General features: G+C 40.8%; 2 protein-coding genes across 6 annotated transcripts in view; both read right to left on the reverse strand.

The window, feature by feature from the left end:
• The window catches only part of LOC109477030 (putative adenosylhomocysteinase 3), a 34,698-nt gene that overhangs the window by 10,778 nt on the left and 7,085 nt on the right, over nucleotides 1-16,835 (reverse strand). For 4 of the 5 annotated variants that reach the window (XM_019778054.1, XM_019778051.1, XM_019778055.1 and 1 more), the window contains 6 exons: nucleotides 8,697-8,799; nucleotides 5,859-5,917; nucleotides 3,560-3,647; nucleotides 2,851-2,951; nucleotides 1,944-2,046; nucleotides 1,684-1,778 (listed from right to left, as the gene is read on the reverse strand). In XM_019778054.1, coding sequence (XP_019633613.1) covers nucleotides 1,684-1,778; nucleotides 1,944-2,046; nucleotides 2,851-2,951; nucleotides 3,560-3,647; nucleotides 5,859-5,917; nucleotides 8,697-8,799 — 549 coding nt within the window. Of the gene's footprint in view, nucleotides 1-245; nucleotides 316-1,093; nucleotides 1,201-1,683; nucleotides 1,779-1,943; nucleotides 2,047-2,850; nucleotides 2,952-3,559; nucleotides 3,648-5,858; nucleotides 5,918-8,696; nucleotides 8,800-16,835 lie in introns of all 5 variants that reach the window. The other variant, XM_019778052.1, reaches the window with a different exon arrangement.
• On the reverse strand, nucleotides 11,203-14,030 carry LOC109477041 (ankyrin repeat and KH domain-containing protein 1-like). Its single transcript, XM_019778064.1, has one exon. It carries the CDS (start codon nucleotides 13,719-13,721, stop codon nucleotides 12,279-12,281), a length of 1,443 nt encoding a protein of 480 aa, XP_019633623.1. The 5' UTR covers nucleotides 13,722-14,030; the 3' UTR covers nucleotides 11,203-12,278.

Here is a 16,835-nt window from a genome sequence, read left to right on the forward strand (position 1 = left end):
AGGTGTTTGGGACAAAATTTGGTGACAGATTTCACTCGGTCTAAGGAAAATGGTTGATAAAAATCCACACAGCACACTTTAGTCTAGATATTTTCCTTTCAGGACAAGGTAAGCAGAAATATTACTGTCTTTTTAATTTTTTTTTGGCTTGGACACTTTCGGTGCACACTTCAAGAAACACAAAACTTACATCCCCACTTGCGGTGGTTTTAACAGATATAAAACGACATTTGTTGAACACATACCTTTGTGACGGAGTCATTCACGTTCATGGCCGGGACTGTCAGTTTGCCTGACTTGGAGAGCTGGTACAATCTGGGGAGGGGAGTGACAAACAACAAGGTTACAGGCTTACCATGCCAAGTCTTCACATGGGTCTTCATGAGTCACTTATTAAAGTACATGCAACAATTAGTTATTCTTTATTCCCTTGTGACCTTCACAAGAAAGGTGTCAAAAATATCAAGGCGACACAATATCTTAACATTCAAAATAGCCACTCCCTGTTTAAACCAGTAGTACATGTACCTCAAGGTGACCCAATGAGCCTGACATTATCCTGGCGTTTGGGATTAACAATGTGGAGCATGACTACTGAATACTGATGGATCGACTGCTAATCCCCTATATATTTACAGTCCTGCCAAGGCAGCCGAGAAGATTATATGTTATATAAGGGATAATACAATGTACCTCTGCCTTTGAATCTGGAGACAACTAATTAATCAACCATTGCTTGAGCTAGAAGCCTCTCTTCAGAAAGAGACTGAGAATACTAGAGAAGTAACAATTGCAAAGCAAATGCATAATGTTTACCTTCGGACATGGTCTACTCTGTTAATTCTTATTCAAACACATTCACATATACATGTACTACTAGTATATGGAGACCATGAAATTGCAGAGCAGACCATGAAATTGCAATATTATGTAACCCAACACCAGTCACTATGGTCATGTCATTGGTCGAGTCATAGGTCACTTTTTAGAGAAGAAGAAGAAGAAGAAACTGAGTAAAAATAATATGTTTTCCTTCGCTAAACATAATAAGTATTGTCTATGAGAACTGAGTATACCCCATGTGTGTCCTGACCTGTGCACACCGGTGACGCTCTCCTCCACAATGCCCTTGATCATGCCGAACATGTGAGGGTGCTTCTTGAACATGACGTGGGTCAGATCTCCACCGTCATCCAGGATCTAAACACACAACACACAGGGTTTTTTTACAATGTGAACAAGAATTCAGAGATCTCAGACCTCCAAAAAATATTTAGATCTTGTGTGATGGTGACTGTGTCCTCTTTACCATGGTGTCATGTGTCATGTGTCATGTGAGGGGAACAACACAGGCTGTCAGCTGTCAAGGAGGTCATGTAATGAAAAAAAAAACACCTGTGAAAACAGCCGGTGCTACCAGATATAGATGTGATTAATGACCTTTTCCCTCTGGGGCAGACTGAACCCAACCATATCCATTACAATCTGACCTAAGGGCCATAAGGAAACACAGACACACACACAGACACACACACAGACATACCAAAAACAAAATGGGAAAACATTCCTGGCTGGCTAGCTACAACACTGGATGACAAAAAAAAAAGAAGCCTGGCTGGAACACTGATATGGCACTTAAGAAATCCCCAGGGTTCATCTGACAGGATACATAGTTTGACTGACCATGTTTGGCTGCCAGCCCTCATTGCTGATGCTCTTCTCTATACACCACCAGAAGTCATCCTCTGTCTCCCCCCTCCAGGCAAAGATGGGATATCCTATAGGCACAAGAAACAAGAAATTTCAGATTCCAAACGTTCAATCAATTCAAAATTTCTGACAATACAGATCATACAAACAAATCGCCATATCAGATTTTAATGTCAGCACAGTTTTGGTACAAATATTTAAGGGGTTTATTGACAAAACCTTGAAAAACAAACCTGCTTCAGCCAGTGCCGCGGCCACCTCGTTCTGTGTGGAGTAGATGTTACAGGCACACCATCGCACACTGGCACCGCAGGCCACCAGGGTCTCTATTAGTACCTGCAAATTACATCAAGTACCCCAAATAAATATATTAGTATATGTACTTTACAAATTACAGCAAGTAACAAGAGTCACTATTAACACCTGCAAATAATATTAAGTACCCAGGGTCTCTATTAGAACATGTAACTGCAAATTACAGCAAATACATGTACCAGGGGTCTCTATTTTACTTAGTACATGTACCTGCAAATTACATCAAGTACCCAGGGTCTCCATTAGTACCTGTAAATTTCATTAAGTATGGGTCTAAATGGGTCTAAATTTAGTACATGCACCTTCAAATTACATCAAGTACCAAGGGTCACAATTAGTACCTGTACCAGCAAATTACATCAAGTACCAAAAGTTGCTATTACCAGTAGTACATGATTGTACCTGCAAATTACAGCAAGTACCAAGGATCTCTATTACTATTAGAGCATGTACCTGCAAATTACAGCAAGTAGATGTACAAAGGGTCTTTACAATGTATTAGTACATCTACCTGCCAATTACAGGAAGTACCAAGGGTCTCTATTGTATTGGCACATTTACCTGCAAATTACATCAAGTACCAAGGGTCTCACATGTACCTACTAATTACAGCAAGTACCCAGGGTCTCTACTGCAAATCACATCAAGTAGCACATAAGTACCTGCAACTGTCTTGGGGCCCTGATATGAACATTTTGGAGTTGATTCATGAATCTGAATTTTTTTTTTTCATTTCTGCAAATCAGAAGAAACTGTGAGAACCAATTGATGAAATTGGAGTGGCGTTAGGCTATGCAGAAGTGTGAGGAAGTGTTATTGGCTTACAGCAGCTTGTGCAGTGAGATGTGTGCAGCCGGCAATCTTGGCTCCCTGGAGAGGCTTGTCTCCTGAAGCTCGCTTCCGAAGGGCCATCAGACCTGGCATCTCTACAGGGAGGACATCAACAGAAGGAAAACCACTCAACAACAAAAAGAACTTCATTGCACGACAACTGCACTTGATACAATGTATGGCAAAAACTATTGAACACACAATCATGTTGTACAGAAAAAATATTTGGCAAAAACATTGAACATACATGTCCATATAGTAGAGAAAAAATATTTGGCAAAAACTACTGAACATACATGTAGTACAGAAAAACTATACATGATGTAGCATAAACAAAAAGGGCTCGCATACAATGTAAGTTTTTCATATAGACTACAATCAAGTGAGGCTAATCATGTGTTTCGGTATTTCTTCTAATAACAATGCAGTCTTTTATGTATTTAATTTTTGTAATGTGGGAGTTACTGCGGCATCAAGAGATGTATGACATATTCAAATCTGTCTGTAGCATCGAGTCTCTTGAAAACTGTTGTACTTGATTTAAGAAGTCTGAATAGCTTATTACGTAAAACAGCATAATTATCTAGAGCGCTCCATGACAAGGGCAATTCATATTCGATTCTGCGTGGGAAGGGAAGCTACAGTAATCAAGAAACGTACAGTAGTATCTCCATACCCACTAGGTTACTATAACGATTCGTACCTTGTTCAGCAATCTCGATCTCTCTGCGCCCAAAGGCAGCCTGTCTGATGTTCTTGACACAAAAGTCAGAAAACCCTTTGGCGTTGGTCTGAAAGGATAAAAAGGCTCTCTTTTTAATACATGTATCGTCTGTTGGAAAGCTGCTAGATGTTTGGGGAGCTTTTTTCTTGCAATAGATGAGATATGATGCGTAAACTTGAAACTGAAAATGGTCTCAAAAAGGCCTGCATGATGTTGTCTGTTTTAAATCTAAAAAGGGATAAAAAAAGCTCCCAAATTGTGAGACAGGCTATATTTCAGACTGTTCCACAATATTTATCATCATTTGGAAGATATTTGACTGTAGCTGTTTGTAACAGTGAACAGCTTAACTGTATGTTAATTTTGTATGATAAATACAGTGTTCTAGCCACTTTCCGTCTTTCAAATTTGCCGAACATGACGGACAAGAATTTTGCCCAACTGTCATCTTTGACATGTAAACTAAATATGTGGAAAGAGATGTCGGAACCCCACAGCAAACATACGAACAGCCCTCCCTCTATAGAACAGAAGCTCACACTGTGACACTTGTGAGAAAAGCTCACAACTCACATGAACAGTCAACAAGAAAACCAGAAGAAAAGAGTATATGTATAATCACAGCACAATAACATAAACCACAGTCAAGGATGGTCACCACGAAAAGGACTGCAGTCTCTAGCTAACCTGTCTGTTAGCCCTTCCTTTATTTCGGGAAGCACCATTGGTGTTTGCCTGTGCCGATGTGGCATCCTCGAAATGACACAAAAACAGCACAAGTTACGCTGGCTACTGAAGCACTGAATAACAATTGATTTTGTTGTTACCTAAGCCAAGAAGGTTATGTTTTCGGTAGTATTTGTGTGTGTTTGTGTGTGTATGTTCATGTATGTGAACATGCCATATGTGAACACAATAACTTGAGAAAGCTTAATTGAACTGTCTTGATATTTGGTAGGTGGGTAGGTCTTGATGATATTTTTAAATGATAATATTTTGGGTCCCCTGGCAGCTTGTTATGGTACTGCAGGAGAATTTTCGGTTTTGCTACATCTTGATCTGGACATGCTACCTTGAACTGTTTTAAAATTACACAAACCTAAGATATTTAATTTTAGGAATAAGCTTCAGGTGTCTTTTCAACAATCTCACTTTTAGAAAATCAAAGCCTCTGTGCGTCGATGAAGGTTAGACATCCAGATAATGAGGTCCTGACAGGATATGAATAATTTCAAGGTAAAACACACAGACTGAACAGATTGCAACGACATCTATGCATATCAATTAAGGTCGGGTACCGGTCCAGCTGGACTGTGTCTGACTGGGAATAACATCCAAGTTGAAGAACCGAGTAAAAAAACCTCAACTGATTCTTTCTTAAGGTAATTTTTTTTAAAAGGTAAAAAAAAATTTAAATACCCTGAGTCAAACGAGATTACCAGTAGCCTACATGTAAATTGACATGTGCTCAAAATTGAAAATACATTGTTGTACTTATAGTATTTAACACTCTGATATATATATATATATGTATATATAATTTGAACATAATTTGTAGCAATCACAGAGACCTGTACTTAATAATGATTGTACAGTGTACCTGTTTTGCGCTTCAAAATATGAATACAGTACTACTGTTACTATAGTATAATAAAGGCCAAGGTTGTCCTTAATATCCTCTAGCTAGACCTGGATCTGACCAAGCTGAACCGGTACCCACTCCTGATATCAAAATCAGTAGTCTGAAGATTTCAATTCATAAAGTATTTGTGGGTAACATAAATGTTACAGTGCATGTACAAGTTGAACATAGCTTTTTTTGTGCAAGTATTGTATATCATGCTGCTGATGGTTAAATTAATGCCAAGTGACATTAATGTGTGTATCAAAGCTATCAGTAACTGTTGTCTAAAATTCAATTATACACATTCTCAAATAAAAGTATTTGTGGGTGACATTATGTTGCAGTGCAAGGTACAATATAGCTTCTTTGCGCAAGTATAATTTATTATTGTATGTCATGTATATCATGCTCCTGACTACTAAGGTAATGGCAAGTGACATCAATATGTGTACATGTACATGTAACTATCACTAATACCCAAGCTATCAGTAGTCTAAAATTAAAGTATTTGTGGGTAACATATACATGTATGTTACAGTGCAAGGTACAACACAGTGTTTATGTGCAGGCAAGTACATGTATAATTGTTACATGACACATCATGTATACTACAAAGGTAAAGGTAAAGGCAAGTAGCATTAGATATAACCTCACCTGGTGCTTTTCCCTGGGCGAGACGTCATCTTCCTCGGATGAGCTCCCGGAATACGACGCTGTAAAAGAAACGGCAGACGGTGAGCCCGAACCCCGCCGCACGCTGCCCTTTCTCCGCTTCGATTTACGGAATTTCTCCATCCCTCTGTTGTTCGCTGCTCTGCTTTTGGGAGAAGTCAAACACTGTGCTGACGAACAGTCAGTTTGCCTCAAATGAAATACGTGAGGAGCATTCAATTCAAAATGAGTCTGGGAGGGGCTCAGCGAATATTAACCAACCTTGCAGGTAGGTTTATGACGCCCACTCTAGATCTGGGCTTAACCAAACCTGCGTCTGACAACTTAGATAGAATATGAATAACTCCACGGGAAATGCAATATTTCTCTCCCTAATTCAGCCATCCGTGGAGGATAAATTATGGGGAAGGCAATTCTAGCTGCAATCTCTGTTGTTGTAAAACAAAGGACATTATTATTAAAAGTGGGCCTCCTCGTAGGTGTTTTCATTATTACATGGTTTGGCCTTTAGTGTCGCCATCAAAAGAATGTTAAAGAACAGTTTCTTGTGCACTTACTTTTTGAATAAATTTTCAGTTTCTTAATTATTTCTGTTTTCAGCTACTTATATACATATTCATATCCGTATATCATTATAGGCAAGCAGGGCTGAAAAGTCACACCTGCATATTTAGGTTAGTGCAGGTAAAATTGCAGCTGTGCAGGTATTTCTGATGCCTACCTGCACCTGTGCATGTACTTGCTTTATATATTCATGTAGGTGTATGTGGATTTGCTGTTCTGACTGACCACCTATAATACAATGTATATAAAAGAAATAACGACAATACTTTTCTGAATACTTTTCAGTTTTTAGTTTGATCCATATACTTCCTAAATTCTGAGCACTAACTAGTGGTGCAAGTAAAATTTGGTTGGTACAGAACTGATTAATTTTCACTTTTCAGTGCACCAGTGCAGAAAAAAAGTATTTCGAGCCCTGGCATGTCATTGCTCATAATGTGGAGCTTTTAATGCCATAACAAACTGTGTCAAGGACTGACTGTCCTTCAACACATACAGTTTGTCCTTTCACTCCTTTACGTGTATGATTCAATCACAATCAATCAAAGTGTCATCAAAACCAGCATCTGAAATTGCAGGGTGGTGGGTTGGTAATCCAGGGTTAAAAATACCCACTCTTGCATGCTTGCTGCACAAATCATGTTTTCTGTGCCAGGCTTAGGCCATGTTGAGTTGATTATATGGATGACATCCTCTGGGAACCCCAAAACTGATGCGAGCGTGCGAATAAAAAAAAAGTTTGGCAAAATAAAAAAGTTGCCGTCAACACGAAATCTACGGTTCTGAAATAAACTATGTCCTGGCTAAGTATTTCTTATTCACTTCATACATTGTAGGTGGTGACACTGACAGTCAATACAGCTAATAAAAATCCACATACATGTACATGTACATTTGTTTGTAAACCCAGTACATGGACCAGTGCAGGTTAGGTGCAGGTAGCCATCAGAAATACCTGCACAGCTCCAATTTTACCTGCACTAACCTGCATATACCCAGTACATGGACCAGTGCAGGTTAGGTGCAGGTAGACATCAGAAATACCTGCACAGCTCCAATTTTACCTGCACTAACCTGCATATACCCAGTACATGGACCTGTGCAGGTTAGGTGCAGGTAGACATCAGAAATACCTGCACAGCTCCAATTTTAACTGCACTGCATATGCAAGTGTGCTAGTATACATACTACATGTATTTTCAGCCCTGTACATTAATATCCCAGGCATGATGACAGCTGAAGTAAGTGTAAATCAACACACTCCACCATATTCAGAACCACTTTTCCTGTATGGACTTATTAGGACCATCCCATACTTGGGGAGGATTGAACTTAATGATTAAACCAGTACCCAAACATGTTTGCTAGGAATTCAAAACAAAACATGACAGACACACTGATATAAATAAACTACAGTTACTAATTGTGCTCACAAGTACATACAAAATGTACATGTACCTACACTATATAGATTATAGATCTCTTGTATATTTCTTACACGTTTCAATTGCGTCTGAATGCCTTATATGATGTAAGATGTGTAATACGCGGTTAATACTCTGCACAAATCATCTGCAATTATTGAGTGACTATTTTTAACATGTAACCACGCGCGATTACATCCACACGTCTTAAATGAGATGAACGTGATACAAAGTCATGATTTTTGCATACATTTTGATCGAAAAATGCACAGATTTTGCACTAACGGTATTTCTGATTGCAATTTGCACCCAGGTAGATGGGAAGTTCTTTGAGATCTGTCCCGTAGTACTTGTAAGTTGTAATGATATACCAGACAAGTGGCTTATTATTTTAAAAATCAATGCAGAAAAGTTTTAAATTCTAGCGCAGTAATACAATTATGGTGTCATTCTACTATTTTTAGCCCAGGGTGTCTTAATTTTGGGGGGTAAAATTGCCTGTTAACAACAGGTAATCAATATTAAACTATTTCAGCATTTGAACACCATACTTAGCTGTGTGTAGTACTGTAGTTCACTTTATGTTCGCAGTAGCAAAATTTCACGGTCTGAGAAAAATGGGCATGTTCACGGAACTATATGTTCACGGTGGCGATAGGTGCAGAAAAAAGAAAGTCCACGCAAATTATTTGTTAACTGTAATGTTCAATGTACAGAGGTGACAGTGAAAACAGTGAAAAAAAATCAGGAATTACAGTATATTGGCAATGTTACCGCTACTAGTAGTAGTGTCCGTACCAGTGTACATTTTAGTAAATACCCCGGACCTTACCTGAACTGTAGCTGTCTGTTGACGACTGCGACACCGATCTGCGCCCCCGCGACGACCGTTTGGGCGGCGTCTTCCCGCGGCGCTCGTCCATGAAGCTGATTTGCTGGCGGGTGTAGAAGGAGGAGGGGGAGAAAGAAAACAGAGGGTAAGAACCGCGGCTCAATCTCTCGCCCAGACTCATCTGTCGCTTACGCGGGCGCGACTTGCGCTTCGGGGACGCCACTTTTTCCGCGAAGGCCATCGTTCAAGTTATACAACACAGATTATCTTGTCAATCTCCTTCCGTATCGATCTAGCAGTAATGCAGGGTGGCTCAATGGGGATTCTTTAAGCGCGCTAATGAGGGCCCTATTGCCAAGAGCTGCGGGCAGATCGTCGCTAGATCTGTTTCCCAGCACCTGGAATGCGCTCCCTGTATGTGTTCATATGGCAATTAGCCTTTAGAGGATTGCACGCTGCAGAAAAGCAGACTATTCCATATTCCTTTGAAGGATTGGTTCCTGCTTGTCTGGTGGTTTTCTTTAAAGAATGTTTTTCTAAATTCCTTGAGCATAATGCATATTTACCTACATGTACCTCAGCATATGAATTTTAATAAAGACATGTAATTTCAGGTAGGCACAAAAATATTGATGAAGAAATGTGTCTAAAATTGACATTAACTGCTACATTTGTAATTCTTAGCAAGTTTTTGTTTTATACTTGAAGCATTTGAAATAGCCCCAAAATAAGCTACGTGAGGAGACCCTTTATTTTTTGGTACCACCAATAAATAGCTACAAAAAAAAAGGCTACGACACATAAGGAACAACCACTTTTCCATCAGCAGCATTGCCTTTTTGCCTCACAGCTACACGTATCAGTATGCTATTAGATAAAGCTGATTCAACTCTGCATTAAAAGAATAACTAGAAAATTGACTTTGAAAATCCAGTTTCGCTGCCCTGAAATTGCACTTGATGCCTCTTTCTTCTCTATCCGTGTTTAGATTACACTGCTGCCGGTTTCCCTGTCCCAGGGGTGGGCATAGATGACTTTATACATGCCTGTATACATGCCTGTATTGTAACAAGTGCACAGCAAGACATTATATTGCAATATGAGCCACTCCTTTGATCATACAGGCAGCCTTAATAAGACATTCTGCTGGCCTAGGACAGCCTGATTTATATTCATACATATTTGTAATAATTTTTTATGAAAGGGCAAATGCACAATCTACATGTCCAGTGGTTCAAAATACCCATTCTCACTGAGCAAATCATTGTTTTCTGTGCACCTCAGGCATACATACATTGCATATTAACCAAAATCAAGTTGCACATAATTGCTTTAACCTCGAGGAGACAAATTAAAAACAAGTGTCTCCAGTTGATTATATGTTTGAATCAAAATATTATTGCAAATGTGAAATTTTGCCAATTTGGTACCTGGCCTGTATTTGAATGTGTGCTATTCTGAGCATCTAGAGCAGCACCCCCCCCCCCACAACCCTAACCCTAAGATAATGTTATCATAATGACAGATATGCATGATTGTACACTGTATGTCTGCACCATATACAGGTGTGTCTTGATAAGTGGTTACACTGGTATGGGCATACCACATCTTACAACTTTCCTTATCTCACGCTCTGTTTCAAAATTGAGATTGATTTACATGTAGACCCCCCTAGAAAATGGGTGTAAAGTTCAACTGGTGCTGATTGTTACAGTGTTTGCTTAGGCCAATGCCTACTAGGTAATAAATGCTTGCCCTACATAGGAACAATGGACTACATAGTTGTTAAAAACCTGCAAGATTACACTTTATACTACCACACCTACTGTACAGACATTGTACATATATATACCTAAAACACCACAGAATATTTTCGAGTTGAATTCAACTACATATACTGACAGTTAAACAACCGAGAGACTAGCCCACACGACACTGTTGAGGTATACATTGCAGGAATGTCGCAGTTACAATGTAACCACATTAAATTTCAAGATTTTTTGGTCGTTACCTGCTTCCTTGCAGGTTCTTCTTGCAGGACCGCTGCGGCTGCCTCTGGCCCGTGTGTCGCCTCTATGTACGACAAACGGACGGATTCCCTCCGCAAAACGTTCACATTAACTGGCACGTTATTTTTAGTAAGCTCCATCCTGATCTTTTACGTCAACATTCTCTGTATCTGGTAGAAACGTTCTCCGCTGGAACAGACCCCTGTTCTCTGAAGACACGACCTTCAAGGAATGACCTTCCAAAACAACTTTCTTCATCCAGTCTGGGAAGCAGGGAACTATGGGAAGTCAGGTGATCATACACCTATCAACGTTCTCTGTAGGACCTCTCAAGTAGAAAATTTCTCAGCTAAAACTGCCCCCATTCTCTCAAGACACGACCTTGGAGGAATGACCTTCCAAAATAACTTTCTTCCTCCAGTCTGGGAAGCAGGGAACTATGGGAAGTCAGGTGACCACATACCTATCAGTGCCCAGCTTGCAATCAGTTGGCAAAAGTGTAATGAACTGTTGGATAGCAACGTTTCGTTCTTATCTATACTTGATGACAGATCTTAATGAAGATTTACGATGTTTTCTTCAAGTATGTATTGTTCTGGGCAAAAGCTGTATTCACAGGTGAGTTTGAACATAATAATGTATCTGAAGAAATATCAAGTTCTCATACATGTGTAGAAACCAGCAAAATACAGCAAACTTCCCTGAAACTTCTAGCCCAGAATGGGGCTATCAAGCTGGTCAGCTATAGCTATCATTATCAGGATTTATTTGGAGAGGCACTTTCTATGAACTACAAAAAATGACATCTTTATTTGGTACTGATAAATTACCCTGGTGTTTGAATCGTGCCGCACACACAATGTGTACATGTTACATGTACATGTACATGTACATGTGTGCCCTGAATATAATCCTGTATCAGCTAAGGCAATAAATCAACTTATTATGGGCAATGAGCACAAGGTTGTTAGCTTGTCTGCAATGTAGGTTATACACATGTACGTCCGTATAGATGATAGAAGTGTCATTGAGCAAGGTCACAAAGTGGGGAATGAGGATTACATGATATTGTAATCTTTATCCTTCTGCATTAATAATCTACTACACATGTAGTCTGCAACACTCTTGGGGCAAGGATGACAGAATAGAGCTAAGGGCTACTAAAATGACAAGAAAAATGATACAATATAAATGGACTGGAGGTCTTCTTAAAATCTAATTAGTCTTAACTGCTCAGGTGTATAGTAACAAAAATTGCTGTTTGCTCAAAACAGCCCAACTCGTACATCTAATTGATCGCTAAAGGTATCCTTGTTACCTCCATGAAAAATAAAGGTTTTGATTTTGGCCTCTGTGTGTGTGTGTGATGTGTGTCTGTGTACATGATTTGTTTTAGCATATTTGTGGTCAGCATAACATCAAAAGGCCTTTATGGATTGTGATACTTGGTATGAGGGTAGGTCTTCGAAAGAAAAAGGTCAAGGTGAAATTTGGGCCTCCTGGTGGCTGACCTTGGTACTGAAGCAGAATGATGACATGATTCTCCATAGTTTTAACAGGTCGATAATTCTAGCTAATATGCAGACTGAGTAGTGTCTTCCTCATTCAGTAGCACAGCTAGGTGTTCACTCCCGGGGTCTTCTCTCAGCGCCTGCCGGAACACGTAGAACGCTGCTTCTCCTCGGGTGGGCAGAATGTCCAACAACTTCCTGTTTGTGTCGTTCCGGGTCCTGCAAGAGCAGATGATTTCCTCCATTTCTTGGTCGAGGACCCTGTTCTTCCTCAGAGCTGTTATGACAATGCTGATGTGCAGGTCAGAAACAAAAGCATCACGGTTCAAGGTCAACAGTTCCCTGTGTCTCTCCGACATAGGCATGGGGTGACCGCCTGGGTACAACTTATCCCGATACTGTTGTTCTAGTTCTTTCAAACAATCTTCCAGTTTCCTGTTTTGCTCTTTCAGTTCTTTCGTCTCTTGAACGAGCTGCGCTACTACCTGTTGATGCTTTTCTTCTTGAGCTCGCAGCCTCTCTTCAAGATGATTTTTTTCGTCTTGTAAGAGGAGATTCTTTGCTTTGAGCTGAGATTGTTCATTATCAGGTGGTGCCGTTCTTCTTCGGAACACCGGTTGTTCCTTCTCCTTCTGTTCTGTCTTGCTCTGTGCACATGTGATCAGGTATTCCACAACCTGTTTGTTGTTGTTGTGCCGTGCCATGTCCATTGGAGTCCACTTAGTCTCTGGTGCCTGGACATTGATGTCAGCCCCTGCCTGGATGAGAGTCCACACCGTGCTCTTGTCACCAATTTCTGCAGCTAGATGCAAAGGTGTAAACCCAGTCTTGTTGTGCGCATTCAGACAGTTCTCGTGACATAGGAGGTTCACCATTTTGACCTCAGACTTTCTGGCAACGGCAACATGTAGTGGTGTGTTGCCATTCGCAGCGCTGTCGACTGCAGTTTTGTCTGCTCCTGAATTAACAAGAATTTCGCAGATGGCAAAGTCACCTTCATTCACAGCAGTGTGGAGTGCAGGTGGCTTGTCAAGTCGCTCCTCATTCACGTCTACACCATGTTTACACAACAGGGCGACAATTCCTCGTCTCGTCTGTTTGTCTGCAAAAGTGTCGTGCTTCAGTTCCATGGCTTTCCACAGATCCGACTCTCCCTTCACAGGGATGGCTCCACAGTCCAGGAGTTTTTCCACTAAAGCAACTTTACCGTCACTTATTGCGTGTGAGAGAGGAGAATAGCCCCAAACTTTGCAGTTGACCTTTGCTCCTGCATGTATCAGTCCACCTACCATTTCTGGTGAATTGATTCCACAAGCATACAGCAATGGTGTGACTTCCTTCGTGTCACCATGATCAGATAACTGTACAATGTAGTTCAGGTCTGGCCTGTCCTTTTTAAGAAGCAATGCCTGTAACTTCTTGAGGTCCCGGTTACCTATTGCCTTGATGACTTGCCGAAGCTTCCAGATCAGTTGTTTGTCTTGTGCCAGAGTTATCTCAGTCATCTTCCTGGCCTGTACTACTCCTGATACCAACCGCACAAACAGTTCCAGAAGTGGGAGAAGAACTTAGAGAAGGTTCTATACCTTTACCTTGCCCCTGACAGCTTCAATCTCATGAAAGTGAAACAAGCAAAAAGCTAAACCACACCCTATCCCATTGTTTCAGCAGAGTTTGTGAATCACCTGATGTTTCTAAGTCCAACTATAAATCGTTCATAGGTTATGTCAAGTTTGGGTATGGATCAAACCATGGTACCTACATGTACATGTAGATATATTATGTGTATAAACATAACCGTGTATGCATCATGATAGGCATCATAAGCCATTATCCTGTAATTACCCTGTATCAGTCTAATCAATAAATCATTATCATTTTATAATGGGCAACAGGGGAGAATATGTTAAACTAATATAACCAATGCAAATGAGGATTATATTTGCATAATCAATGAGAATAATCAATTTGTCAGTCATGAAGGTTATTGGCAAAATTGTGACTATGAGATACTGTACAGTAGTGAAACTGGTTACTTTGAGCCGAAACTTCTCCCCATCAGGTAGTGTGGTTTTCCCTCTCACAAGGCCATGGGTAGGTTGTACATGTAGTTGTTTGTCCACCTGTTCCATCCTGCTCTCCAAGAACTCCACAACTCCTTGGAAATCAGCAACGGTTTGTTGGCTGGTGAGTTGTTGCTCGTTATGCCGGTGCTTGTGCCGAGCGATGTCCAGCGGGGTCAGTTTAGTGACCGGTGCCTGGACGTTGACGTCGGCCCCCTCTCTGACAAGGACCCGAACCACCTTCAGGTCACCCTTATCAGCAGCCAGATGTAGAGGTGTGAAGCCGGCCTTGTTGAAAACATTCAACGTGTCCTGATGGCAGAGAAGCTCCACCAACTCTACCAAAGGCTTCTCACGACTGATAGCGATATGTAACGGTGTGTTGCCATTTTTCATGCTGTCTAGCGCAGTTTTGTCTGCTCCCGAATCTACGAGCGTCTCGCAGATGGCAAGGTCGTTTTCGCTTGCCGCGGCGTGCAGTACGGGTGGTTTAGCGTACCTCGGGTCATTCACATCGACACCGGCTTCACACAACAGCGCTACGATGTCCTGTCTGGTCCGCCTGTCCGCGGGAGTGTTGTGCTTCAGTTCCATGGCCCGAGACAGGTCCGACTTTCCGTTCCAGGTGTCCTTACCAACAGGACGGGCTCCACACTGCAGCAGTTTATCCACTAGAGCCAGATTCCCGTCGGTTATCGCATGCGACAGAGGAGAGTATCCCCTAACTGTGATGTTGACCTTCGCCCCGGCGTTTACCAGTGCTCCCACGAGTTCTGGTGAGTTGAGGCCACAGGCAAACAGCAACGGACTGTACACCTTCTTCTCGCCAACTTCAGGTACGTCCACGACCACAAGGTAGTTCAAGTCTGGCCGGTCGTCTTTAAGAAGCAGGGCCTGTAACTCCTGGAGGTCGTGTCGGCGTAAAGCCTTCACGACTTCCTGAAGCTTTTGGACCAGTTGTTTGTCTTGCGCCAGAGGAAGGCTAGACATTTTTACGATCCTTAGCTATTCCAACAGATATTGACAACTTCAAATGGCAAAAGGAAGGCTTGATGTCTCGCTGCCAACTACCTCAATCTTGCGACTGGAAATCTCCAACAATTCACACTTCTCTTGCTGTTTGTGCCCTGTGCACAATTAGCTGGTGTTTCAAAGTCCACATGCCAGGACTTAAAAAGTGATTTGTTTATCAAGGTACACTTTAAGTTTTTACACAGGTGGACTTTAACCATTTATAGGTATCTAATTGATAAACAAAAAGCGTATGGTTTTTGCAGGCTTTTACACATGTTTAAATTGAGAAATGCATTTTCGAGCTCAATTTACATTGTGTAAATGGGAAGTTAATATGTATCTGTACTGTACATGTACGAATCTACTACAATACCTGTAGAGATGGATTTTATAACACTGTTGGTTGTACATTATCTTTTTTAACACCTGCCAAACCCAATGCACACATACGCATGCATACCTCCCAGAAGAGATTTGTTGATAGTCACTGAATACAGATCAGCAAACCATTTTATGTACCTCACAGGTCACTGAATGATCAGTGTGCAAATACTGGAAACTGTTGACGCAAATTGATTCAATACAAATACTGTTTGGCTTTGTCAAACGGTATCCAAGCAACAACCCTGAGACTGTCACGAATAGATAACGTCCCTCACCTTACATATATTGAAAGCAGGTCACTCATATTAATGGTTATTGGGGTTCTCGCTGTTTGAGTGTAGGGACCCCCTATGCTGTGATATGGACCCCCTATGCTGTGGTTTAGCCCCCTACCCTACACTTTCATCCAGTGTAGGGACTAGGGGAAAGTCTTTGTTATCCTTCATAAATCTTTAAGTTAGAAAAATTAAATTTTACTTTAGAATGATGCTATAATTGTTATATAACAGAGGGAAAACATTATAAACTTTTACAAAATTCATCCCTCAATATTAAAGCAGGAAATAGTGTATGTAATAGTATGAGAAGACTGCTTAGATGTTAGAGTTCTGAACTTATTTCAGGGAGAATAGCGGACATCCTACAAAATACCATGTACCCTACACTTTGTATACCACCCTCCATCAAAATGCCGACATGCCGGACAAAAAAGGATTTTACAAGTTCTTATATGCACATCAAGTACATGGCCTAACTGTGGCATAACCCCGTATCAGACCTCTAGATCTAAAAGGGATGTACTGTACTTTGTTCACATGGGGAAGGGCACTGGTGAATAAAGGCTGAACCTGAGACAAAATATGACGGTGAAAGAAAATGGTTCACCAAAAATAGAAGTCATAGACAAGAATGTGACAAAACGTACACATATGAAGAAACTGAAAAAAAGGTCATACTATGATACAAGGTAAGATAAGTCTTTAAGTACACTGAAATGTACAAAGAGAGCACGTAAAGATAAAACAGTGACAGTAACAACATAGAAAAGCATATTGCAATCCAGTGCAAGCATTGCAATGCATATTGCAGTGCAACAATTAGCTTTTATATTCATCTTGTGCAAATGAATAAAGCAGGCACGAACTGTAGCACTTAACT

Source organism: Branchiostoma belcheri, unplaced genomic scaffold (assembly GCF_001625305.1).
Source record: "Branchiostoma belcheri isolate BF01 breed outbred unplaced genomic scaffold, Haploidv18h27 scaffold4, whole genome shotgun sequence".
NCBI classification, from domain to species: domain Eukaryota; kingdom Metazoa; phylum Chordata; class Leptocardii; order Amphioxiformes; family Branchiostomatidae; genus Branchiostoma; species Branchiostoma belcheri.

Coding starts and splice junctions, on each gene's coding strand:
- LOC109477041 (XM_019778064.1), bottom strand. CDS start 13,721: ATGACTGAGATAACTCTGGCACAAGACAAACAACTGATCTGGAAGCTT.